Here is a 26,606-nt window from a genome sequence, read left to right on the forward strand (position 1 = left end):
CTTTAAGCGTTATGTAGACAGGCGATGTAGGACGTGTGTGTGTGTGTGTGTGTGTGTGTGTGTGTGTGTGTGTGTGTGTGTGTGTGTGTGTGTGTTGAGTGCTCGTTCTTCGCTGGAGCCGGAGCCATGATGGCCCCCGAGCCGCCACCGCCGCCGTGTCCGCCGCTCTGCGCTGAGGAGGAAGGAAGCAGCGGCGCTTCTCTGCCACGGCTTCAGAGCGCCAAGCCCCGGCAGAGACACCGGTGAAGACGCGGGGCGGAGGAGGGAGGGAAACACGAGCCTCCTCTTGCCTCCATGCCTCCTCCTCCTCCTCCTCTTCCTCCATGCCTTCGCCCAGAGCCGCGTTCAGCCGCGTTCAGCCGCGTTCAGCCATTTGACAAAGAGGGGCGCGAGGGGCTCCGACAGAAACATGAGCCAGGATTACTCCGTTAACCTCTCCGTGCAGCAAGTGTTAAGCCTATGGGTCCAGGGCACCGTCCTGCGGCACTTCACAGGTAACGTGGCGTTAACCAGGGGACCTCCTCCCTCCCTCCATCCCCCCTCTCCATCCTTCCTCCTCCCATATCTCCATCTATTCACGCTTTCCTCCGGCTTCTTAAAGTCATTACACCGGTTTGGCCGAGCATTAGCCGCTCACACCCCGCCGGCTACACTGATAATATCACTTGTAGTTCTGTAGATACACTGTCACTGCACATTGTGTAGATTTATACATGCAGAGTTATTTATAACGTCATAATTGCGTGTACTGCCCTGTACTACATCAGTGATATTAAGCCTAATGTTATTATTTATAACAGCACATATTCATATGTAGGATCATATGACATAACATTATAATATTCAATATTATTCAGTAAGACACTTAATTATTACCTCTGTGTTGTTATTCCAGACGAATTTTTTGTTTATATATATATATATATATGGATGTGTGTGTGTGTGTGTGTGCTAACATACAATATACCTGAGTAAAAGTTTATTCAAAGCTTTATTTTATGGTTTGATTTTATTCATGTATTTACATTTGAACATGCTTACCGAACTTTAAAATAAATAAAAGAAAAGTCTTGTTACACATTTTAAATGAAACATTCAGGAAGATTTTCCTCTGTTTTAAACTTGCAGTTTTGGAGATGGCAGGTGTTATTTCAGCAGCAAAAATACAGTGTTGGACACCTGAGTAATTTCAGTGTCAGATGTCCTTGACACGTTGAATGTGTGATACCTACACTTCAACTTGGTTTTGGTTTTGAATTGACTTCATTCAAGTGTGTACAGTGGCTGCACATGAATGAAACATATTAACATAAACACACGCCTCAGGTCACTGTCTGCGAGGAGTGGATTGACTGTGAAATTGCTCATTATTGTGAGTGTGTGAGTGAATGCAGGAGGGTGTGATGCCCTGTGATGGACTGGTTCACTGTCCAGGGTGTGTTCCTGCCCTGCACCCTATGATTCCAGGTATCCACCCCAACCCCAAACAAAATGACACATTTCCTTAGATAAAATGAATGAATAAATGGACATAAACACAGTTCCTGATATTTAATATATTGTGACAAGGATTGTGTTGGTGTAGTTTGTTGTTGTGTAACCATTGTACACAATGCCCTCAGGTTAATTCACCTAGATTCTGTTTGTTAGTGTCGTTTAGTGTGTGTTGAGAAATTGTAGGATGGATGAGGGACAGACCGGATGTGAGCTTCCATATGTAAACCCCTGCTTTCTGCCTGTGTGACAGTGTTTCATTTTAAGTGAACAGGTCGATGGCCAGATTATCCTCCATGAGTATTTCTGACTAATAACCAGAGATAGCTTAACAATGAACCAGTCTCTTTTAATGGAATGTGGCTCTGTGCCTTTTAGGGTTGTGCAGTCCTTACCCGTTAGCCCACCCTATAAACCACCTGATCTGCTTACAGGTCACTTCTGGAAACACAGACATGCTTCATTGGATTTACCATTATATTAAGCTAATTTGGTTATTTGGTCTAAAATGTGGAAGTAGCAAAGCAAATGTCTCCAAAATTTCAGCAAATTCTCAGCAAACATTTGAATGTTATGATATGCAACCCATTGAAAATCCAAATCCAAAGGTTTCATTGGTACATCAAATAAAGGACGTTGAACATGTTTAGTGTCAAGAGTTCAGTTTCATACTGAAGTTTTGAAGGCAGTATAAAAGAAGTCTGTGTTGCCCAAAAAGATTTTTTGACATAGACTTTTATTATTATTTTTTTCCAGTAAAGGAGCCTTACAACTCCAGTGCAAAACTTAACAAGCAAACATTGGATATTAAATGGAGTTATGAAATAATACATGTTGCAGGAAGACCATGCCTGAAGCTCATTTACTTTCCAATCTAATGTCATATAAATTTCTATCTATACCTTACTTCTCTGTCTTCTCTGAGCTCTATAGCTTTTCATCAAAACATGAGGGGTTTGGATCTGCATTGTGTCATTGATTGTCATATCTCTAAGAAAATAAAAATTGCACCCCGTATAATTTATAAACAACTTTAAAAACTAGTCATGTGGCAAATGAGAGGCCCCAGTAGGGTATCAGTCATATATTGTAGATGTCTATACAGTGTCCTGAGTTGTCATTTTATCCTCTCTTATTAGTTTTTGGAGGTTGCAGTATATAGGTTTAATGTTTTCAGTGTTTCATTGTTTGCTGGCTCTGCTGAAGAACATTATATTCTAAATGAAACTATGACTTTGAAGTTAAATCAGAAAAATGTCAGCTAAACTTTCTGAAGTTTTAAGTTTTTTTGCCAGTCACCAGTTTTTAAAATTTCTATGTTTAGTTGGATATTACATGAACATTTTTAGAATTTCATTAATATGTTTTGCATATAATGACCAAAATGCAAATTGGAGTATCCACTGTCCACTTATTATTGGCCCCTTAAAATTGTGATTCTTGCTATCTGACAGTAGTTGCATCATTACTTAATGCACTAGAGAGCTAGAAAATGTCTAGAGTTGATCTGAGATCTGACATTTGGAGACTGTTGCTGTTGTCTTTCAGCTTGAGGAGTAAAGAAATGTCAATGGCAGTAAAGCATTCGATCATGAAACAGAATCAGAATAACTGAGACTGAGACACAGCCAAAAGGATAGGCATGTCAGAGCCAACTGTCTGATACACTGATAGGAAAACACAATCACACTGGTGAACTTAGCAATAACAATCAGGCAGAACCCAGAGTGCTACAATGACAGATGATCGACAAACGCTTTCAGTCAGGAAGGAAAACAGCTGAACAGGCAAAGAACAGTAACCAACATGAAGTCACAGGTGTGTGAAATCAAATGATGAACCACCTCAATCTCACTTCCCCACAAGGTTCAAACCACTGGTAAACCACAATAACAGGAAGACCAGTTTGATTAGTGCTAAATCTTTAATAAATAAGCCTGTGAAGATGTGCCTTTCTATCTTGTGCAGTACAGATAAAGACTCATCTGCACCAGAGTCATGAATTGAGGAACATGTGAAGAAGAAAAGGAAGTACTTATAACTTACAGCACTTCCTCTGTAAAACATGGTGGTATGCACAGTTCACAGGCGAACTGACTCACTAACTCGCTCGTCTTTATTGATGATGTTGACTCTCAACCAAGTTTCTGTCTTTGCTGTCGTCAGAGTCAGAAAGTCTGGTGCATTTTGTTAAATGGAAAGGGGCCCTCAAGTAAAATAACTAACCTCAGATTGTTGGTTTCATTTGACGTGTAAGGACAATATGCACAGAGCTACTACAAACACTCATTCACAGGAAACAATATGATATCTTGCTTTCTGGTCCCTAATTGCCTCAAAGAAAACTGTGATGCCATAATCTCCAGTCATTTTCCCTGAACTGCATACAAAGCCAATCACAAATCAACTGACAGAAGCTTCACTGTGTCTAATGTGTAGGTATTAGTCAGTCTGTATTTCTATGTACTTCATAAACGAAGAGAAGAACATTCTTTGTTGTTGGGAAAATGAATGGGGAAAGCTAATACCACTTAACACAATGTCTGTTTGGAACAAGTCACACCTTTCAGTAAAAAAATACCAGTCATTTCACATTGAGAAGAAGTGCACATGTGCAATAGCCAGAACAACCCTGAAGACAATGCATTCTTTGAACACTTTCTGACAACATTTTGCCTTGATTCTCACATATTTGAGAAGTTATGTTTGTGTCCAGTTTAAAGTTTATAAGTCTGTTCCACTAAAAACATATTTGTGTGGAAACAGCTTCCCAGAATCATTAACGGAATGGAATTTTGCACCATGTCTGAAGCTCAGAGTTATGAATATATGAGTGACAATGGCAGCTTCAGGCTGAATTCTGAACTTTACAGAAGGATCCCGTCCCATTTCTAAAACCTCAATAGTGGTTCAGTAAGGGTTAGATGAACACGACTTTCTTAAAATCGCTGACTAGTCAACATTTCCATAAGTTAAGCAAACACAAATGTGAGTTGTTGCTATTTTTAGGTTTCTTATAAGTACAGATAAATGCAAATTCACAGCAGCAAAAAAATGTGTCAAATTGTATTAAAATGAACAGCATATACACAGGCTCTTAATTAAACTTTAAGCTTCAGTGCTTCCTCAGGCTACACTTTTATAGACCTGCAAATGTGCAAAATTATACATCTGTGCAGGACCTTACACTTTAGCCTCCCCCAGTGGGTTGTTAAACATTAAACTAATGAGATATGAATGTGATAGTAATAATAATAATAATAAATGGCTTTTTCCATGTGCAGACTTTCTAAACACTCAGTGAGGGTTGACTGTGTGTTTATAGTATACCCTGTCTTGCAACAAGTGTTTAGCATTGATAGCACTGGATGCTTTATTCTCAGTAAATTTATTATACTTTAGCATAGCTTTTCACATTCTATAAGTTAAATTTGATCTCTTCTAGAGACCACTGATGTTTGATTAGTTTGGTGTGTAACAGAAGAGCTGCTTTCTTTATCACATCTCTCTGCTTTCTAGCTGTTTTGTTCAAGCTACTCTCTAAAGCATTGAAAAGTGAATATAGTAATCAACTAGTTCACTAGCTTCTAAATCTCAGTTAACTTAAGTCTCCCATTAATTATTACAATCTTGTTACATTGACTTGTAATTTGTAATGAATTTATAAGGTTATGTCCTGGCAGCTATAAAATAATGTGTTAAATTAGATAAATTGATGTGACTTTCCTGTTTTGTTTCCACATAATCGCTGCACCAGTGACTTGAAACCGACAAACTCAGAGGCAGCCGATTGTTGATGTGCAGATAAGAACTGAAGCAGGTGGGAGGATGTTACTTAAAGACAAATGAAACATTGTCAGTGGTGCGTGTGAACACACTGTCATTACAATGCTCCAGACAACTTTTGTTGTCCCTGTTATATTAGATCCCTGAGGGAGATAGGTTTGATGTGTAAACTTGGCGGGGAGACCTCTAAGAGTAGTTTTTGCAATGGCCCATGCATTGAAGAGCAGGAGAAAGAAAACCACACAATAGTGTTTCAGACTTCAGTGGTCACTGTAGAGGGAAGTAGTACTTTCCTGAATATATGCTCTAAGTAGAGATATTGGCGGAAGTTAGCAATGTGTTAAAATTAACACTGTGCTACATTTATTGACATGGCAGCTCTTGAAGTTCTGTTGTTGGATCATAAACGCCATTCCAGCTCATCCCCATTATTTTTGCATTGTGTTCCAGCATTCATGAGAACACAGTTGCACTGCCCCACAACTTTTATATACCTCTAGCCAGCACTTGGCATTGGGCATGGTGACCTTAGGCTCACATGTAGTTGCACCAGAGTATCTAATTTGTCTCATGATTTTCTATGGATTTTATCTGTGTGCATTTGGATATTTGTGTCACTTATTAGAATTTTGGGACATATTAGCTTATGGTGTAACTCTATGCATGGATTAGCATAGCCTTATAGTCAGCTAACTGCTAATGCCACTGAACCAGCTATCAATCAAGTCAGTGTTTACAAATTGGACATTTATTATCCAATTTATACAAATAAATATATTGAAGCTGATTCTAGAATAAAGTTATCATATCATTACTGACAGAAGTGCTTTAAAGATGAGCTGTGAAATATCACGTAGGGACATGCTAGAGTAATGCACAGACCACTGAGAGATGACATACACCTTCTAAGGACTCAAATATAATGACATTTCCTGTTTTTGCTTTGTGAAACATGCGCACATGGCAAAGTCACTTCCTTCTGTTTTGCTGTTTTTCATTCTCTGTCCTTTGAATCATGACTCTATCTCTTTGCTTTTCAGGTTGTTTATAACTTGAATTTAAGTCTACCTTGTTGCAAAGCAGATGCTATGAATACAAGAGATTTGCAGTTGGCTTTGTTTTTTCCACATGCACTGTCTGTAAGAAGCCCTCAGGTAAACCACAACTTTGCAAATGACCCACTCTGAGACAGTGCAGCTGTTATAATAATATTATAATATTTTAGTATTATTATTCCAAAAAATTTACACTGTAAAATAATTTTACTTTAATTTAAAAATTAAAATTGGTTTACAGAATGTAATATTATATTTTAAACTTGCCATTTGATGTTTTCTGTATTATAAAATACAGGAATTATAAACCCGTATACTGGTAGGGAGATATTTTACTGCATTACATATTTTGTAGTACTGATATTGATGTGGTGTTTTAATGGAGAAGTCCTTGGGTTTTGTTTGCCATGGTTCTGAGTAGTGCTGGGTAATATGAGCACAAATCAATGACACGATTAATTGTACATTTTACCACCATTACAATTATTACAAAGATTGTTTTGCTTTTGTATTTTTGACCCTCGTAGTTCAGTTACGAGGCTTGTACTGTAAATATGCTCCAGTATTAAAGCTGGGATATTTTTTCTAATGTTGCTGGGAGCTTGTTCCTCTGTTGGATATGGATATTTGGTGTGTGATTGTGCTTGGGTCGGTGAAACATTTTTTTCTCAGCGTTTGCATTTGACTTCTTTTTGTTTTAATTGTAGTCAAAACACAGCACGTCCAAACCACAGACGCTGTGTTTTTCTTTGGTACGAGCTGCTCGAGTCGCTCGGTCAGCCTGTGCGTTTAGGTTGCTCCCATGTGGCAAATAGGGGCAGAAACATGTGACTACAGCTTGGTAGTGTGGGGCATAACAGAATAAAAATAATCAATATAATCAATAGACAAGATTATGTTGATTAGAAGTTCTGATAGTCGTTTTCGATTAGTGTTTATTAATTGCCCAGCTCTAGTGCTGAACATTAAGGCTGAACAATTCTGGGAAAATATCTTATGATTATTCTCACAAATATGGTGATTGATACTGAAATGGCAATAAATTAAGGTAAAAGTCTGTTTTAATAACTAAGAAAAAGAAAATCTATTTCTTATTTTTCAAAAGCTAAATAGTCCTAGGCTGTTGTTTTAGATGCGATTGTCATCATGTGCACAGCCCAGTGTTTAGTGTTTGCCTCTGATTTGTCCAGGTCTGGTGTTTTTTGTTAAGTTTTTAATGAGAGAATATATCTAGGCCATTTTTCTTCATAATTTAGGTGAGGGTTAAAAGTAGCTCTTGTGATCTGAAAATTGCACACTGCGATTTAAAAATTTGCAATCTTTTAGCCCCTCTCAACACGAACAGTGATTGTATATCTCTCTTGCCTAATGTTTCTTTAGGAAGTGTGAAATAGTTGCACACAGCAAACATTCGGTCATCTAGTCTAGTGATCCCCAAACTTTTTGTGCAGTGCCCCATTTTGTAGATGAGAATATTTTCAAGCCAACACCCCGGCTCAGACAAAAACACATACACTTTTTTTGCTTCTAGACTCCACTGGAATTTACTTAAAATATTGTAATTTGTACAAAGTACTTAATGAACAAAGCAAAATAAAGAGACAGCTCATCTTGACAATTAATTTTTTACAAGTGACATTCATTATGTATCTCATTCATTCTCACTTTGGGAATCACTGATTTAGTCATTAATTCATACTCTGTAACAGCTTCATCCTGGGCATTGTTGCTGTGGGTCCAGAGCCTACCCTGAATCTCTGGCCAGAAAACACTATGGACAATACTTCACTGAATACCTTAACGGTTTAAATGGGTTTCCACTTATATCACAACTGATAATTCTTTACTGGCACTGGTATCAATATCAGAACATAGGAATATGACAAATATTGGCATACGGCCACAATACTCATACTTGTTGCATAATTAATATCAAATTCCACAGATGAGTTTTGGCAACAGTTTTTTTTTTTAACAAAAAAAAAAAACATTTTTTGTTTAAAAAATGTTGATCCGAGCTCCTGCAGTGTGACATGCAATAATCAAATAAGAGAACTGTTATCACACAGTATATAATTGTCTTTACTGAGAAGTTGAGCTTTTGTGAAATGACCTTGTAGCTCTGTGTCAGAAGCACTTTACAGATAGAAGCAAAGTACTAACGGATTAAAAATGACATGGAGAGTGAGAAGGCCAGGTCAGCACTTTTCTCTGTCTGTAGAGGTGTGCCTTTTATTTATTTATTACCTGTCATGCCGACTATGCTTCATCATGCATCAGGCATCAGCCATTACCCTCCATGGACATGCATGTAAGTCAGCGTTTCTTTGGCAAGAACATTAATTTCCATTGTTCAAGTGATGTTGCATCCTTTGTACCAAGGCTGTGGTCACAATGTGCTCCACTGTTCAGTGTGAATACAGGCCAGTGCTGTAGCATGCACAAGTGCACAAAAACACGGCTTAGTGTCACACATGTAACATGGCTTTGTTTACATAATTAATGTTATGTTAATGTTGTTTACATTAATTTCATTAATTAGTAAAATGTGCCCCTCATCACATTTTCCTGACAAAAAGATAGCAGTATTGATGCTGATGGACGAACTGAAAACAAGGAAACTTTGCTGTACAGAAGATAACAAGTCACTTCCTGTAACAGCGTACATTAACATGTCTACCCTCTGAACTAATTGTAGGCCAAAAGTAGCTGTAACTGAAATTAAATTTAAGCATGTTTTTGCTTGCTCCCTTCTGCATACTTTAATGTTGAGTATCAGCCAGTAAATGTTCAATGTTTGCATTTCTGTAGATGGCCTGGCAATAATGTTACTCCTGCACAGCTCCAGGGCATGAAGGTCCAGGGTTCAGTCCTGGTCTTGGGTCACTCCCTGTGGAGCCTGCTGTCCAGCCGTTGTGCTGGTCGATGCACTCCTAGTTCAGATCTAAGCCGGTCCAAGGGGCATCTGGAGTTTCAATGTGTGGATTGGCTGTGGCAACTACTCATGGTAGCAGCCAAAATGGACCAACAAGGACAAAATTTTGTAGTACTATAGGTAATTGAGGCATGTGATTAAGGTCACATATGCTAAATAATCCTGCACTAAAATGTTAAATACTTTTGTGTGCATTATGTGACTCTCTGAATTGGTATTTTTTGTTTACAGTTTCAATTAAATGATAATTATATAGTGAGGTTAATATTAGCTTATATAATATTGTATATTAAGATGCGAAACACTAATACAACTAGCTTATAATTAACTCAGTACATATTCACTTACATACATGTGCAACAGAGGTGTTATTTATCACAAGTTAAGAGAGTTCTCCATATCAAGAATGTTGTAATGTAAAAACGTCAATGTTGTATTTAGTTACTTATTTAAAACTGCAGAATAACACAGAACCTCATATGCCCCCTTTTGGAGTATCGCTAAGGTTCTGTGTGGGCTCACTGCCATATGTTGTGGATAATGGGAAACGCTCACTGCCACATGTTGTGGATAATGTCTGTTTATGTCATGTTAATGAAAGTGGCAGAAGCAGAAAGACAGCCTAGGAAACAAAGGATTACTTAAATGCATCTGTCCTGATCCTCATCCTTGAGATCAAAATGTGTTTTCACTAGTTTTAATTACTCATACAGTCATGTGTAAAATTTTGGTTGTCCCCAGCCATATTTTTTGTTGTTGATTTGTTGTGAAAAATAAGTAAAGGTGTTCTCTACAGAGATCCAATGTCTGCACAATTTGCTCAATTTAACACAATTTAAATTTTTTTGGTTTGACACAGGAAGTGTCTCACCAATAGTGAGACTATTACCTAGTGGGTACAACACTGGGTAATAGTGGGTACAGTAAACAGTGGGTACTTCATACACAGTGGGTACTTCATACACGATATCAGGAGTCACAGGTTCATATCCTTGTTATGACATAATGTGAAAAGAAGCTGATGGTTAGAGACCTGCTGGATTAATATCTGTGACCTACAGCTGCACTCTGCACTTACAACAGTTGTTGGCTACTGCTAACTACACTCTCTGTATCTGAGAAGTAAGAAGAGGGACTTTCTAACATTTTTCTTCAATTTTAAATGGTCACTAAATTTTTAATTGTATAAATTTGCTTAAATTACAGTATGTTATAAAATTATTATGTGGATTATGTGAGCTAACAGAGTACAATCCTGTAACGATTCCAGATATCCCTTCGATATCTACAGAAGGGCAAATAAAGACAACTTAAAGCACCGTTTCAAATTCCACAATATTAACATATGCCAGATTTTTCCAGAAATCTAATAAAATAATTAAATACGACATATGTTTAATTAAAAATGTATTAGAAATAACAAATGTATGATATTAATCATGATGTAGATTAGTTTCTCCTATGTTGTGTAAGTCAGTAGATTGTTGCGGGCAGAGCTCTAGCTGTAGTGTTTGTACAGTGAAGCTGGTGTGAACTGGGTCTGATTCCCTGACAGAAGTCAGCATAGAGCTCATAGAGGCATCAGGAGACATAAATTTCACTTACTAATGCCTCATGTGAATAGTAGGTGTGTGTGTGTGTGTGCCGAAAGCTTTGTAGATAGAAGTCCTTCCTGTATTCCAATGTGTGCCAGTGGCAGGTTGGTGATGGAGGATTATGGGGCATTAGTGTTGGCCCTGAAACACTCTCTGCTCACAGACATGTGGATCAGCAGCACCTGTGCCCTGTGCATTACAGTACAGCTACACCTCAGGATACAGCCCTCATTCTGGACTTTGTAGTTTTATTCCCCAGCCTGCCCCGGCCTTGAGGCCTGGCTATTATTCTTATCTGCCCCTGTGTCTACAAAAAAAGGGCCCACATTCTTTTTTTTTAAGTCTCTGAACTATTTTTATTAACATTAAGATGAGGCACTCAAATCTGGAGCTCGGTTTCAGTGTTTAGTTTTGTGTTAAATATTTCTTTTGACTGAATGTTTGGCTGTAGTTCTCATTATAAAATCTCAGTCTGGCTCTGAATAAGAGGCTTTGGAGAGACTCTGCGTATTTTGTCTGTGGCTTGTAAGAGGAAACAGCTCTATTTTAAATTCTCCGACTTTTCTTAAAGTGACAGTTCCTCAGATTCAAAATAAAAGTCATTATTCACTGTTTTAATTACCACAGGGACCCATCTGTTAGTTTTAGTTTTAGGTTTAGTTTTGAAGGACTTTCTCTGTGTTTATGGTTAAATTTGCATTTTGCAAAATTTGCTCAGCAACTGAAGTGATCTGAAACGGCAAAAATAGGTCAGTGTTACCCACCTAGGGAGCAGGAATAGATCAACATCCTCAACCCTTTTTCGTGCTTTTCCATGTTTGGAGGTGTCTTCACATACACAGTAAGGGAGGATGACTATGTTCCCTTTAATATCTAAAGTGCAACTTGCCCTTGTTTATCTACTACATTGATTCAAATTTGAAATCAATTACAGTAATCATGATCAGTTATGGACTAGTGGGGAATAGAGGCCCCTAGCATTTCACTGCAGAGTAGTGGAGCACTGTGCTCCCTGGGATGATGGAGCTCCGTCCAGTATCAGTACCTGACTTCACTAATGTTCTATTGAAAGCAAATCAAATTTTAAAAGAAATGCTCCAAGAATGTCCTAGAAGTGTAAAGCCTTCCCAGAAAAGTGTTGACTACCACTGCAGCAAAAGACAAATTGCCTTTTAAAGACAGCCTGCAGTGAAAACCAAGTATGTAATCTTGTTAGCATCTCTCATTAGTGTTGTTTATACACTAGAAGAGCTATTAAGAGTGAAATAATCAGTCAATGTCATTGCTGAGCATTTCTGCTCTGAGGGTTCCAAAGACAGACTTTTATAGCACTTTCGGTCTGTGATTACACTCAAATGAAGCAAATGGTAAAGAAACTTTTAGAAAAGTGATTTGTGACTAAAACCATGTACCATAAAGGTGTTTAATTACATATAAACCACTTTTAATGTAGAAGGGAGATTAATTATTGAAAACGACTTCTAAATTAGTCATTTTTATGAACAAAGATGAGTTTTAAGAGATTTGAACAATGACTGAATTTAAATTCCTATTTTTATTGGATTAACCTTTTGGACATATAGCGTATGGTACAGTATGAAAATGCATTTTAATTTCAGATTAATGCTGACTTTGTAAAGTTGACTGCAGTGTCTGTACAGTCTCTGTGTTTGGGCCCCTCTCTGCTGTTGCTTTGTTAGCTGGCGGGCGTGGCAGTCGTCTCTGGGCTCAGGCAGGAGTCAGGGACAGCAGAGTGGTGCCTGTGTTGTTGGTGATGGTCCTGGAACAGGCTGGCACTGAGAACATAGAGTGTGGCCTAACCCTTGCTGAGAGACTGATAGGGGCTTGTCTGCTGCTCATTTTGACCAGACTCATCCCATCACTGTCAGTAATATTAGTAAGTGAGTCATTTACCCCAATATTTTGACAAGTGAGATGTTAGAGTTTTTTAAAAATGGCCCATCAGAGACTCTTCAGTTGTGCAGCTGTCTTTTCATAGAGAGATTTCAAATTCAATCCACAGTGATGCCTCATATTGCCTGTCTCCCCACCATTTCTCAGCACGGTGCAAGTCTAATCTATTATCTGATATTGCAGATTTAATATGATAATTGTGGAAGCTGGACATGGAACTCTCTCTCTCTCTCTCTCTCTCTCTCTCTCTCTCTCTCTCTCTCTCTCTCTCTCTTGCTCTCACTCACTCACTCACACCTATTGTTTCTAGCATTGTGTGTGTGTGTTGTCTTCAGTGTTTATGGGCTTCACTGCACAAAGGCTTTTCTGTCCACTCATTACGCCTCTCTTACTGTGTGAGTGGCAGCTGATGCCTGAACTGGATCAATAGTGTGTGTGTGTGTGTTGTATACTTGACTGAGCTCTAGAGCTGACTTGCCTGCTGCACCTGTTCAGTTACAGTAACAGCTCTGGAGCATCGATTCTAATTAAAATCACTGGCAGTAAATCAGTGGCTTATATGATATAAAGGGCTCAGATTCAAAGGGAACCACAGGATCACAGGTCATCATTCCACTAAAGCTGATTACATTTAAGCCCTTCAACCTTGTGATTATAGTTCAGTTATTAAACTTAATACTTATTATTATTATGATACTATTATTTAATTATAATGAGTAAATTGTTGACACTGGTGCTGTACACTGAGCTTGAATACTCTCTAAAGTAAAGGAACCAACAGAAAGCCTAAGGTTCGTACCCAGTGCCGAGTGTTGGAACTGGAATAGCATCCCTAATGAAAATCTAATAATCAAACATTGGTAATGAAGAGTTGCCTCTAAAAAGGTGATAAAAGACAAAACTTTAAAAAATGTATTAAGGAGTGATAACAGAAGCTCATTTTAATATTCAGATTATTCGTTGCATTCTAAAATTTCTTTTATTTAGAGATAGGATACCACATGGTGATCCGTTTTGCTAGGACCAACTTAAACAAATTTGCTGTTGTTACTCTGCTGGCTTTTAGTTTATGGTAGTTATCATAGATTTAGACCCGAGATCTTTCTCTGATCCTACCTCAAATGTAATGGAATCAATACTGTTTGTGCTCTGAGCTTCTGAAAAGTTCCTGAGTAATCTAAAACAGTGCATTTCTCCTTCAGCGTCCCAGCGTGGATCTGCAGAGACTGGGATGGATGCACTAAGCCTAGGGCCTGTCTGAGAGAGAGAGAGAGAGAGAGAGAGAGAGAGAGAGAGAGAGAGAGAGAGAGAGAGAGAGAGAGAGAGAGAGAGAGAGAGAGAGAGAGAGAGAGAGAGAGAGAGAGAGAGAGAGAGAGAGAGAGAGAGAGAGAGAGAGAGAGAGAGAGAGAGAGAGAGAGAGAGAGAGAGTTAAGGTTAGAGAGTTAAAAAGAAAGGGCATTTATCCAGCATGCTTAAAGCTTTCACTGTCTCATACATAACAACATTCTCAGTCTCCAAAAGACACAAAATCAATGCTGTGAATGTGTGTGTGTACATCCAACCTTCCCAGAATGCTTTAGCTAGTAACACAATATCTATTAAATCTTTTTCTTACTGCTGAAAGAAAACTCTGACTCTACTGTCAAGTTTTGTATGGTCTTACATCTTGACTTGCTTTAATGGTCAGATCAAAGGCTGCAGGCTTTAACCCCTAATGCTTTAGCATTTACTGTCTACATGTCAAACTATTCATATGTATTTACATAATGACATATTTAATAACATTACACTGACATTGATTTTCATTCGTTTTCTTCCGTTTACAGTTAGGTTCAACATCAACTAATGATAAGCATCCATTGCTGCAAAACAAGACAAGAAATTTAGATCCAATTCAGATCATATATAATATAAAATATCTCTTACACGCCTAAAACTGTTGTATTTATCAGAGGTTTAAGCCTTTGACTTGTCTCTTTATTTACAATATTATTATTATTATTTTTTTTTTTTTTTGTCATTGCCAGTTTGATTTATTTTGACTCATACACCCGAAATTAGTGTTTACAGGTTGTCCCATGCATCCTCAAAACACACAAATCCCCACCAGATCTTTTCAAACTGCCTTTAAGGCATCACTGTTTATCAGCTCAATACGGGCCTAACGGGCACAAAATAAATAGATAAACAAACAGTGAGTTTCTTGGTTGGATTATTTTGTCTCCACATTCTGTCCAAAAAAGGGTGTTTTCTCTTTGCACAATGTCTATATTGTATTATGAATTGTTGCTCTGAAAAGTCACATTAATTTAAATCTTAATGTTGTAAGTGTTGACAGTAATTAATGTGTGTTTATGATGTGTGTGTTACAGAGATGTGGTACTGGGTGTTCCTGTGGTGTTTGTTTTCCTCTCTCTTTGTGCACGGAGCTGTGGGGCTGCTAATGTGTGTGATGCTGCAGAGACACAAGCGAGGCCGGCTCATCACGCTGGTGCTGATCAGTGCCGGCTTCGTCGCATCGCTCACTGGAGGGGTCATCACCAGTGAGTAAACACACCTCAAAGACCCCAGTCCTGCCCCCTCTCACCTCTTCCTCCAGCTCTGTGTCTTTGTTTTTGTTTAGAGATGCACTGATATGGAGGGGGCTGATATCAAAACCCATAGCTAACACCTCATTTTAGCTCATATTGACATCAGAAAATGAAATTATATTCATAATACGTTTGTACTTTTTGGATATTTTTCATTATATATCAGCCTCTCTAATCTAATAGCACAGGGATATAGCACAGGACAGAGCGCTGTTGTTGTTTATAGATGCACCCATAGGTCATAAAATAATGACCAGTACATTCTGTGTAATAAGCACAGAATAGACCATTTTTCATTGTGATTTTTTTTTTGTTGGCAACCAATTTAGGAACTTATTTGATTGCTGAAACCACAAGACCATTTAAGAAACACTACATACCAGTACTGTTTGCAGCAAATGTTTTTCTTCTTGTTTTATTCGACCCATCTCTCTATTTCTTTCTTCCCTTTGTCTTCCGCTCCCACCTGTCCTCAAATTACAGTACGGTTTTTAAATAAATGTAAATTAACTTATCTTCTGCAGGGAAGAAACTAAAAACTTGCCTTTTTTAGTTTATTATATTTAAAAAATAAATAAATCGAAAGTATTAATGTGGCATACATTTTGTACAAAATACATGTATCATTTCAAGTTCAGCAAATAAAGAGTAATGCTTGTTCTGCCTACAGTTTCTGTCCTTTCCTCTTCTGTGTTGTTCTCTTTCCACTGTGCTCTATGTTCTGTCATTTTTTTTTATACATCCCTCCCTCCACTCTGTTTCTGGTCTTTGTCAATGGAAGGCCCATTAATGATATTATCCCCCTCTCTCTCTCTCTGTCTCTCTCTGTTTAAAGACTCTTACACATGGGACCTGTTTAATGTAACCTTACATTTATTATAGCGGACACATTTGTAGCCATTATCCATCACACACACTTACTTCTAACAGTGCCAATCCATTTGTCAGATTCCTGCCAAGCTTCATGACTGAAGGGCCAGTGTGCACAGAGCTCTGTTCACCTGACTGATGAGCTGTATGCATCATTAAAGAGTAAAGCGTCAGTTGGAGGTGTGCTGAACGTGTGACTGTAATACGTGAGTGTATGAATGAATTAGAGCTGCTATTATTCTCAATCCCTTACTAATGAAAGCTGCCGACAAACAGCACCACATTAGAGCTTGCTTCCAATATCTCCACTTTATTATTAATAGGGGTTGTGGGCTATTGAATGAGCCTCAGTATTTTTTAAATTAGTAATAAATTTAAATCTGATTGTTGTGGCAGCTGAAAACTCTCTCTCTCTCTCTCTCTCTCTCTCTCTCTCTCTCTCTCTCTCTCTCTCATTGTTTAAATTAACACAGCTCTCCTTATTGTAACTTGATAAAACCACAGACATCCACATGTAAATATGTACATCTTACAATAATGCATTTACATGTGTATATTACTGCCACATACCTACTCTCATTTTTAATTTCTCATTTAAAAATTGGAACTGAGCATGCATTAACGGTGCCAGTGGGGCTAGGTACAGCCTTAGTCTCCAGGGAGGCCCATGTGGATTTACGGTTGTTGATGGTTAAGGGTAAGGAAGGGTGGGGGGCCAAACACAGCAACCATTGTGTTTAGGTTTAGGATTTAAACAAAGGGTGATGACAGAAATTTTGTGGCTGCAGGTAGGTAGAGAATGTGGTGGGCCCTATGTGAAGCTGTAATAGACTAGCATAGGTTATTTTACATCTTATCCTGTGTATTATTATAATAAATTAAATGGCCATTAAATATATTTAAATATATATTTATGTTCTCCCCATGTCCGTGTGGGTTTCCTCTCACAGTCCAAAAATACACGTTGGTAGGCGGATTGGCGATTCAAAAAAGTGTACATAAATGTGTACATAAATTGCTCTGTGAAGGACTGGTGCCCTCTCCAGGGCTTGTTCCCGCCTTGCGCCCAGTGATTCCCTGAACTGGATAAGTGGTTACAGACAATGAATGAATGAATAAATGTACATCTTTATGGGAACAAATGCACTCATTATATTTCTCCACTAATATTTTTAGGTTTATTTCTTATGTCCGCATTTGTTAATACAACTTATCACTGTCACATCAAAATCTTGCATTAGGTTAAACAAGTATATTTATAGAATAAAATGTGTAGTTGACTTTTAAAAGTCATTTTAAATCCTAAAAGTCCATTCATCAATTAATGCTCATACAAAGTACAGATCCGCTGGTGTGTTTAGTGTACAAAAATAACCGCAGTGATACAGTTTGTCTACTGAGGAATCTGTTTAGATGTTTATGCTTTAAATTGTAGTGCCTTCTTGAGTTGAATTATAAATTGTGGTCTAGTAAATGTCAGTGCCTCAGGGAAGACGTTTTTCAAAGTGTTGGCACACATTCACATTCTGTTGTGGCTACAAGCCTTCAAGATCCCATATCAGCAGGTTTATATGATACATTAACTTCAATAAAGCATTATAATAATGAAATGGTTTCTTTTACACAGTTCAGACCAGTGATCTTAAGTTTGCCAGAGTGGTTTTGCTTTCAATGGACTGGTGTGTTAGTGTTGTCCTTCAATGACTGCTTTTACATTTTAGAGGAAGCTAGTGCAGTCCTTTACCCTCTGTGGTAGCACTGTGTAATAGCTAAAGGAACTGGAATAAAGTAAATCTGGGGATAATAATTTATTAAAATGCCCAATGCTAGAATATATTAGACTCTAATGAAACATGCTGTTGGTCATATGACATACTGACAAAATTATATTGTTAATCGTGTTAACATTCCAATAATGATAAAATATCATCCTATTGCCCACATCTATAATAGTTATGTGTTGTAATCTGATCAAGTGTCTCTCCTTTCAGGTGCAGCAGTGGCTGGGGTCTACCGAGTGGCGGGGAAAGACATGGCTCCTCTGGAAGCTCTGGTATTTGGGGTGGGCCAGACCACTCTGACGGTCATCATCTCCTTCTCCCGTATACTGGCTACTCTCTGAATGGACACTAGATCTGGCAGAAGAGGCTTGGCAAGACACGTGGGCAGTGCCTGTGAGATGTAGGTGTGGCTAAGATGCCAGAGTTGAAGGCTAAGTTACTCAAGGGTCAATGAAGAGGATAGTGCAGGCCACATCACAGGCGGAGAGAGTTATCTTGTGCTCCACTGTGAAGGCAAAATGGACCTCCGTGCAGGCCGAGGAACAATCACCTTTCAGAGGATTGAAGCCTCTCTGGATCAAAAGCAGCACATCAGTGGCCACTGATCAATAACAGAAACTTAATCAACGTGCCAACTGCCTTGATGACTTACAGGGAACCTATAATGGAAAGCTGAATTTACAGTCTTCGGGACGTTCATCCATATTTATTTGTTTCTCCATTGCACTTCTGGGAGGCGTTTCTGTCCAAACTGTACTGGATAGTCTTGTTCAAAGTCAGCCACTGTTAAGTAAGAGCTAGCATTTGAGGACAACTGAGAGGTTACAAATGCCAACTACACTTACTTCATATAAATGAACTGGATGTGTTTAACCATTCCTAACTGAGTGATGATTACATTTTACAGCAGTATAGCAGTGTGAATACGCTCTACTTACAGTATATAATCTATATCTTCTTAAGAAATGAATGGCTTATGCTTTGCACTTTCTAAATGTTGGTAACTCTCCTGGACCTAAAAGGTATGCAACCTGTGAATGATGTTGGGGTACTGCTGTGATATTGTACAAAATCTGACACGCTGTACCATAAGGACTGACTTGCAATTAATCCAAAATATAATGCCTAAACCTGTGCATTATGTGATGCAAAAACCTTCACAAAAATAGTCATGAATATGTATTGAAGTCTACTTTAGTCAACTTTCATAAGAACTAAAAGTGATGAAATTCCTTAGTTTTCTGCAGCAGCTCAACATTCAGGCTTCTTTTGTATTGTACTTTTTATGATGTCCCTACTAAACAACGTCAGTCTGATTTACAAGCAAAATTGTTACCAATTTCTACTTTGAAATAACCTGAAATTAGTAGCTTGGCCAAAAAGGGTAACATTGTTGATAAGGAATGGAACCTAACGGCATGAAATCCACAATATTAGCATAACTATGCTAACTACTGGCTTTTGTGCTTTGCTAACTTGCCACTATCATCAACTGTGTTAGTGTTTTGAGCTAAACTACTCCTGTAAGTGAAGAGATCATATTAAAGCCATATTAAGACCAAGGCTAAGCTTAATTTGGGATTGAGACTCTAGCCATTCTATTAGCAAATATTTGATTACTAGTAATAAAAAAGGAGGGTTTTTACATTCAGATTAATAATACGGCTTAGTTCTACCTGATTCATTATAAACATGTAGTATGGGGTTATATGAAATCTAATTCCAAGAATTAGTTTTTCTCCTAAATACAGCTTTACAGAAGATTTTTTTTATCCATTCTAACCCCAAAAATCATTAGCCAACCTGCTATACTCTGACTCATTGAAGTTCTTATTAAATCACCAGCATTGAATAGCTCCTTCCTTGCTTGGAGTTCAGACATATTATTTGCTTAAGTGAATGTGGTGATTATTCATGTTTGTTAGTGGAACCTTTCAGAAAAGTGTTGTTGTTCCATTTGTATGAAATCTGGTGTTGAGTAATGTTACTATAGGTTTTAAATAGCCCTATAGTCCTAATGAGGCTAGATTATGCAGAACTCTTGTTCCTTTTTTACCTCAGGCCTTAAAGGCATGACTGCAGCCTTTGTTTTATGTGGAACCCAGTGTGAATTAGGTCTGTCTCCTTGAATAATGGTGCACTGCTGCTTAAGAGGTCCTCGTAGACTACTGTGCACCTTCTCTCCGCTCAGTGATTTTGAATCCTCTCCCTTTACCTGAATATCAGGACTTATACTAAGCCCTCCTTCCTGGTAAAGACAATAAGAAAATGGCTGCTGCCTGCTGTCTCCTTGCCAACAGAGTTTAGATGTATGACCTTGTAAATTGCACTGCTTATTTTGCCTTCCCTGATCTTGGCATCTCCTGTGTCCCTGAATGCTTGGGACTGTTCTGAAATGTAGTAGTCTTAAAGGATCAGAGAGGAGCATGTTATATTTTATTGCTTTATGTGTTTATTTTCTTTTCATTACTTAAAGCGGTTTTAAAGGGAAGGGAGTACCACGCACAGGTTCTGCTGGTTTGAGTGGAAGGACAGACTTGAATGTGAAAATTTGCAATGACAAAATTTACCGTTTGTATGTAACCACAGCTGTCTATCGCACATTCACTAACAACCACAGATTTTGCAGATTTATTTTGCCATTGGAACAACGAGTCTAATCTTGCTTACAAGCATTAAGACCCAGCAGTTACACAAACCCCTTCAAATGTTTCTAGAATATACAACATCAGACTTCCCTTAAATTACTCTAAATGTATCCAGGTCTTAGTTAAGGTCACACAGACTAGTTAATGTAGCCTAGGACACTGAAAATTCAGTCTCCAAATAAACTCTTGTTGTGGTTTAAATAGATAACAGACCCTTTTAATGAAGCAGTTTAGTTTGTTTATATTACTATTGAGGTCTTCTGTTTGCTAGCTTCCTAGCTCTACTGATAAAATGAAAGCCGAATGTGGACTCCACACATGTCTAAGTTAATCAACGACAGCTGGCCTTAACCTGGAATATATAGAGTAATGTTCGTCCCATGATCGTAGCCCGGTTGATTGGTAGCTATTTATTAATATGTATGTTTATTTATTGTTTAAACCATTCTATGGTTTCCTAAGAATTTTCAGATTAGCTTGGTGTATCAAAGTGTGCCACCGACTGGTTAGTTAAGGAACTTGTAGCAATTCTTGACAGGGACAACTGCTTTGAAAACAAAAATTACAGCACAGACAAGTACAGATGGTCACCAGCAAAACCAGCGTATGTGGTGTTTTTATGCTGGGATTCTGGTCAGCCAGTATGACCACTGCAGGTTGAAAAACTAAACCAGCACCAGACCAGCATAAAGCAGCATAACCCAGCTTAGAGCAGCTTTGACCAACACAGAATTCATGTGGGTTTAGATTTAATTTTTCACCAAGTATAATAACACAAATATCCTTACATGACTCAGTTACAGAAGGCTAACCTGCTTATGGCTTAGGATTCATAGAATGGCTTAGACTCTGTTGACTCTATTCTGAATCAACTTTGTCTATTTTTAAATTTGTTTTATTTAAATATGTTTTAAATAGAAATTTGTATTAGGCTTTGAAATCAGATAATCAGGGTCACAACTTTAATAGCTTTTGTTTTACAGTGTGATGGCCAAGAAATGGTTTTGGAATATATATCGTGATGGAACCTTTTAATTTTTTTTTTTTTTTTAATTATTATAATTATTGTTTTTCTACAATTACAAACAGAAATAACTCATGCCACACATTCAAAACTAAAGATACAGTGTCTTCTCATGCATAAATCTTTCTTTCTTTAAACCAAATATTCTATAATTATTCAGCTTTAGCCACTTTTACTCAGCATGTATTTAACTTATTTATATGAAATATTTCACTTGTTTAGTTGCTGTTTGGCGTAGTGTCTGCAGACATTTGTCTCTTCATATTGATTTGTATATTATGAAAGTCTTTTAGACAGTTCTGGCTGATGCTTGTGTATAATGATGGTCCTGAATGTCCATTGCCATTTATTTATTTCTCAACATATGTGTCATTGTTCACTTTCAGTAGCAGAGGAGGCCAGGAGAGGGCGCCAGTGTGATATGAATAGAGGAGAAGAGAGTCGTTCTGGATTGCAGTAATAGTCTGAATGGTGGAGTGAGATATGATTGTATTGATATTGATTCTCATATTGAGCATAGGAGTGTTACGGTATTTCTACTTAAGACTCGTGCTTGTGAATGAATTTCAGACAGGTCCTGTCCTAGATTACTGACTTTTTTTTTATCATACATAAATGCATAAATGCATAGTCTTGATGTTTTTTGAAAGCGCTGCTATGCAAAGACAAAACTCAGTAACTGTTGCTTTGTTCAAAGAAGAATCTGCACGTCAGCTTTGTCTTGCAGCAAAAGTTTTGCTTAGAGCAGGCTTTTAATAAAACATGTTTTAGTCACTGTTGTGAATAATGCAAGAACATAATTGGCAGCGCATTAACAGGTTTGCAATTTCCTAGTTGCATGGAAGCTGATCATGGTCTGGTACACATACCACCAATCTAAGAGGCGTTCCACCAATTTGTTGAATTTCTGCATCATTAAATGTTTAAGATGTAAACAAATTTAGAGTGGATTGGACTGAAATGGTTTATTCTAGATAAATGTTGTCAAATCCAAAATGTTCACAGTGGGTGGTGATAGGAACCAAATACCTGAAGAATTAAATGTCACTATAGTTTCTTCACGGAAATATACTTATACTCTCTGAAAAACGTAACATTAGGAGAACATTATTTATCATGATGTTTTAACAACTCTTAATAACACCTGGCACTTTCCGACAGCAACAATATTCAGTTCTATTGCTTAATGCCTGAGATATGGGTTTACAATAATTTTGCAACAAGATCAGGTTTTGGCCTAAAGTGTAATTTTTTTTTACATTCATGGCAGAGCAGTCGCTGATACACAGCTCTAGGGCCCTGGACTTCTGGGTTAAGTCCCTGCCTTGGGTTACTCTGAGGAGTTTGGTATGTTTTAACAGTGGGATTCCTCCAGGTGATTTGCTAAAAACACATGCTGATGTGTAGTTGATGTGACTGTTGTTCCCCTTTTGTTTACATGCAGAAGCTCCTCATTTTTTAAGGTAGAAGGTTTTATTCATTGTTTGAATTACCACAGAAACTAGTTTTTATTCATTTTGTAGCACTTTCCATCTGTGTTTACTTTCATGCAGTTAGCGCTCTCCTCAGTTTGGTATCAGGCCCCATCCTCACGGATCAGTTTATTTTTTTAAAAGACTTTTGTCTGCATATTGGCCTCCTGTCAACAAGCATACGGAGGTTGCTCTCCAAAGTATTTAGGGAATGCTGACGTTACACAGCGTGCCTGTCTCTAGCTGAAATGCAAATACCTACACGCTCCGTAATACAGTGAGGTACATAAGTCATTAAAGTACAGTGTACAAGCAGCTATCACTAAATTTTAGATTTCAACATGTGAATAAATATAAATAATGCTTTATTATAAATATGTATTGCATTATTGTCTTGACTTGTGTAGTGCACTACGTAGGGAGTATTGAGTGATTTGGGACTCCTTGGACTGGAATGATAATGCATCCGTTTTCATATTCATCTGGACAGGGATATTTTGAAAACAGAGAGAGGAAAATCTCTGTCTTTAAAAATAAATGGATCTGCGTGGACAGGGCTTCAGTCCCACCTTAAGTAATCTGATACAGCAAAAAAGTCATAATTATTCACTTATGGAGCAGCAATAGAGGAATATGCTCATGTATTTTTATGCTTTTCATTGTTTGGAGTTCTCTCTCAGCTATTTCTCTGCTGTGAGCAGAGAGAGGGAAAGCCTAGCATATCAGACTGAGCCCCTTTGTTTTTTAATCATTTACTAACACTGGGACTGGAGAGCTAGCAAATGTGAGAAAACATCCTCTGAATTTTATAGAACAGTTTTTTAATTATAATTTATAGGTTCACATGTTGAATATTAAATAAAATGGCTGCATTTTTATGGTAGACAGTGCTATACCTGGTTCCTATCACCACCACGTTAAAGAAATATGACTCATGAAGTGTCTCTACAATGAACCATTTAAAAAAATACCCAGAATATCTTAGTTTACATTTCAACTACTTATTTAAGAAGAAACATTGATTAAAGTGTTTAGACTGCTTTTGCAGCTGTAGATTTGCTTACCATCTGTACAGTTTAAAGAATGATTTCAACTACATTGAAAGCTAACTCTAACCCTAGCTGTGTACCTAAAATATGGGAACAAGGGACGGAAGTGAAATTAATTTCTGACACATTTTAAAGTTTCAGTTTGGGTTTGTGGTTTGAGGACCAAGTATTCAAATTTTAGCATTTTCATGGCTGATAGTGGCAGGTTGGACCTGGATTGTCTGTGTTAGTGTGTGTATGTGTATGTGTGTGTATGTGATAGTGTAAGTATATAGGCTAGTATAACCTGTTCTGATCTGATTGCTTTGATGCTAAACTGCTCTGAATTTGGATGTCATGGAAAGAAAAATACTTAGTCGGTTCAACCTTTGTTTTTTGACACATTGTAATCAGATGTCCATAAATGTGCAGGTCATTGTTCAGTGTTAATATGGTCTGCGCAAAAATACTATTAATGTGATCAAAAACGATTTTCCAATGCCTTTTTCTATGAATATGAACTGTGGTCAAGCCCACAGACTCATGTTTTATGTCATTTATGTTTTTATTATTTGTTTTATATTTTAAAGCCCTGAATAGGAATTGCCAAAATGGTGCCACAGACAAGATGTAACCCTGAGCCATGTTTAGTAGAATTCAAGAACAGCTGTGCAATGTTGTCACAGAGTTGAGCTGTGTATAGGATCCCTGCGCACAGAAAACAACTGCACTGTTAGCAGACCTTTTACACTCTCAGAAAAAGTAAGATAAAGTTTCACTGGTGTGGTACCTTCAAATGTACATCTTCAGTAGCTTCAGTTCATTAATGTTCATATTTTGTTGACATTATGTTAGTATTAGTTTGTCTTAGCTCCATGTTTTTATTGTATTTGTATGTTATGTTAGGAAAAGTTACAACAATGCTTGACCTTTAGACCGCTGATGTACATTTAATGGTACCCTGCTGAATAGAAATGCACTTGTGCTATATTAGGTTTTCTGTCAGTGTATTGCTTGAACTCTAATGCAGTCTTTTGGTGTTCACTCAAATATTAAGGTGCTAAAAACGGGTTCTTTGGCACAAGAGAAAACCTTTCAGTTCTGTCATGGCTTCAGCTAAAGTTGGCAGAGGCCTTAACATCTGTACTGTAAAACCATCTTCCAGTCCTGAATCATATATTAACTGGTAGCTAAATTAACTGTTTGATTACAATATTCAGGACATTTACTCTGCAGCAGGGATGTTCAAAGTTTGTCCCTTGGATATTTGAATTTTCCCATTAGAAAATTTCACCCAGTGAGCAAGGAAATGAATGATTACGATGTGTAACTTATTACGTTCTTAAATTCTATTATAGCTAAGTAGTTGAACAAAAACAACATATAATCTCAAAATAGTTGCAAAAACTTGGGTTGAAACTGATTTACCTTGTTTATATGTACAATTTATTTTTGCCTTTTTGGCCTTTGGCGCAAAACGGTTATTGCACTGAAGCTTCACAAGACAAGAAATTTGGGCATCCCACTCTATGACATCACAGCAAAGGACCCTTTTTAGCATCTTTATTCATAGTGTTTTGTTATGGAATGAGTGTAAATCAGTACCAAAGACCAGTCAGTCAGTCTGATTTCTCACCAGGGCTCTAAAGAAAGTGCTTTTTGTTTGGGTGGGGCTTGTCTTGGTTTGCACAATGAATAGGACCCTGTATAAATTTCAACATGAGGTGTATCTAAATATGCATTTAACTACGGAACCTCTCTTCATAATGCTCCAATATCCATAAGTCCTCCAGTGGTGGTCCGATTTTGAACTTCATGTGCCCTGAATGGAGGCATGCTGTGCTGAGAGGTTGCAGTGTGACTGGCTGAAGCAATGATCAATAGATGAGCTTCGTTATTAAGGGACTACTTCAGTGTTTTTCAGTGTAATCTCTATCTGCTTTATCTGTAGCTTACGGTTGATTACCGCAGCCATTTTAGTGTGTTTCTTCATACTGAAAAAAACAGAAATGGGGAAAAAAGTTGTCACTTACAATTTTTATACTGGATATTTGAACATTTTGCTCAGGATCTGATTGGATTCAGCCACATAAGCTTTGATTTGTATCACAAAAGCCACTCCATCTCATCCCAAATATAAGTGGTTTTGGCAAATTGTGCCATACAGCATGTGTTGAAAAATTACTGTAAGGTCCTTTAAGAAGTAGGAATATTTTGAGGGCAGGTATTTGCCATATTGAGATGGAGTATGTTTCCCCTAAAAACCACAACTTGTTCCTTGCCTGTGAGCGTGCAGCCGTATAACAAACACCCAGTCAGAGACATTTTCTTTGAAACGTGTTACTGTACGTGTGTGAGCTCAGTGACTGCATGCAGAACACAACTCCTTCTCCGACACAGAATGGATTTCCGA

At 37.7% G+C, this 26,606-nt stretch overlaps 1 protein-coding gene across 1 annotated transcript; it reads left to right on the plus strand.

Moving 5' to 3' along the window:
* The first annotated feature begins 39 nt into the window (after positions 1–39).
* tmem170b (transmembrane protein 170B) lies at positions 40–19,654 on the plus strand. The gene is made up of 3 exons (XM_066675164.1): positions 40–494; positions 15,152–15,322; positions 18,232–19,654. Exons 1-3 carry the CDS (start codon positions 410–412, stop codon positions 18,360–18,362), a joined length of 387 nt encoding a protein of 128 aa, XP_066531261.1. The 5' UTR covers positions 40–409; the 3' UTR covers positions 18,363–19,654.
* The last annotated feature ends 6,952 nt before the right edge of the window (positions 19,655–26,606 follow it).

Source organism: Hoplias malabaricus, chromosome 6 (assembly GCF_029633855.1).
Source record: "Hoplias malabaricus isolate fHopMal1 chromosome 6, fHopMal1.hap1, whole genome shotgun sequence".
Taxonomy (NCBI): Eukaryota; Metazoa; Chordata; class Actinopteri; order Characiformes; family Erythrinidae; genus Hoplias; species Hoplias malabaricus.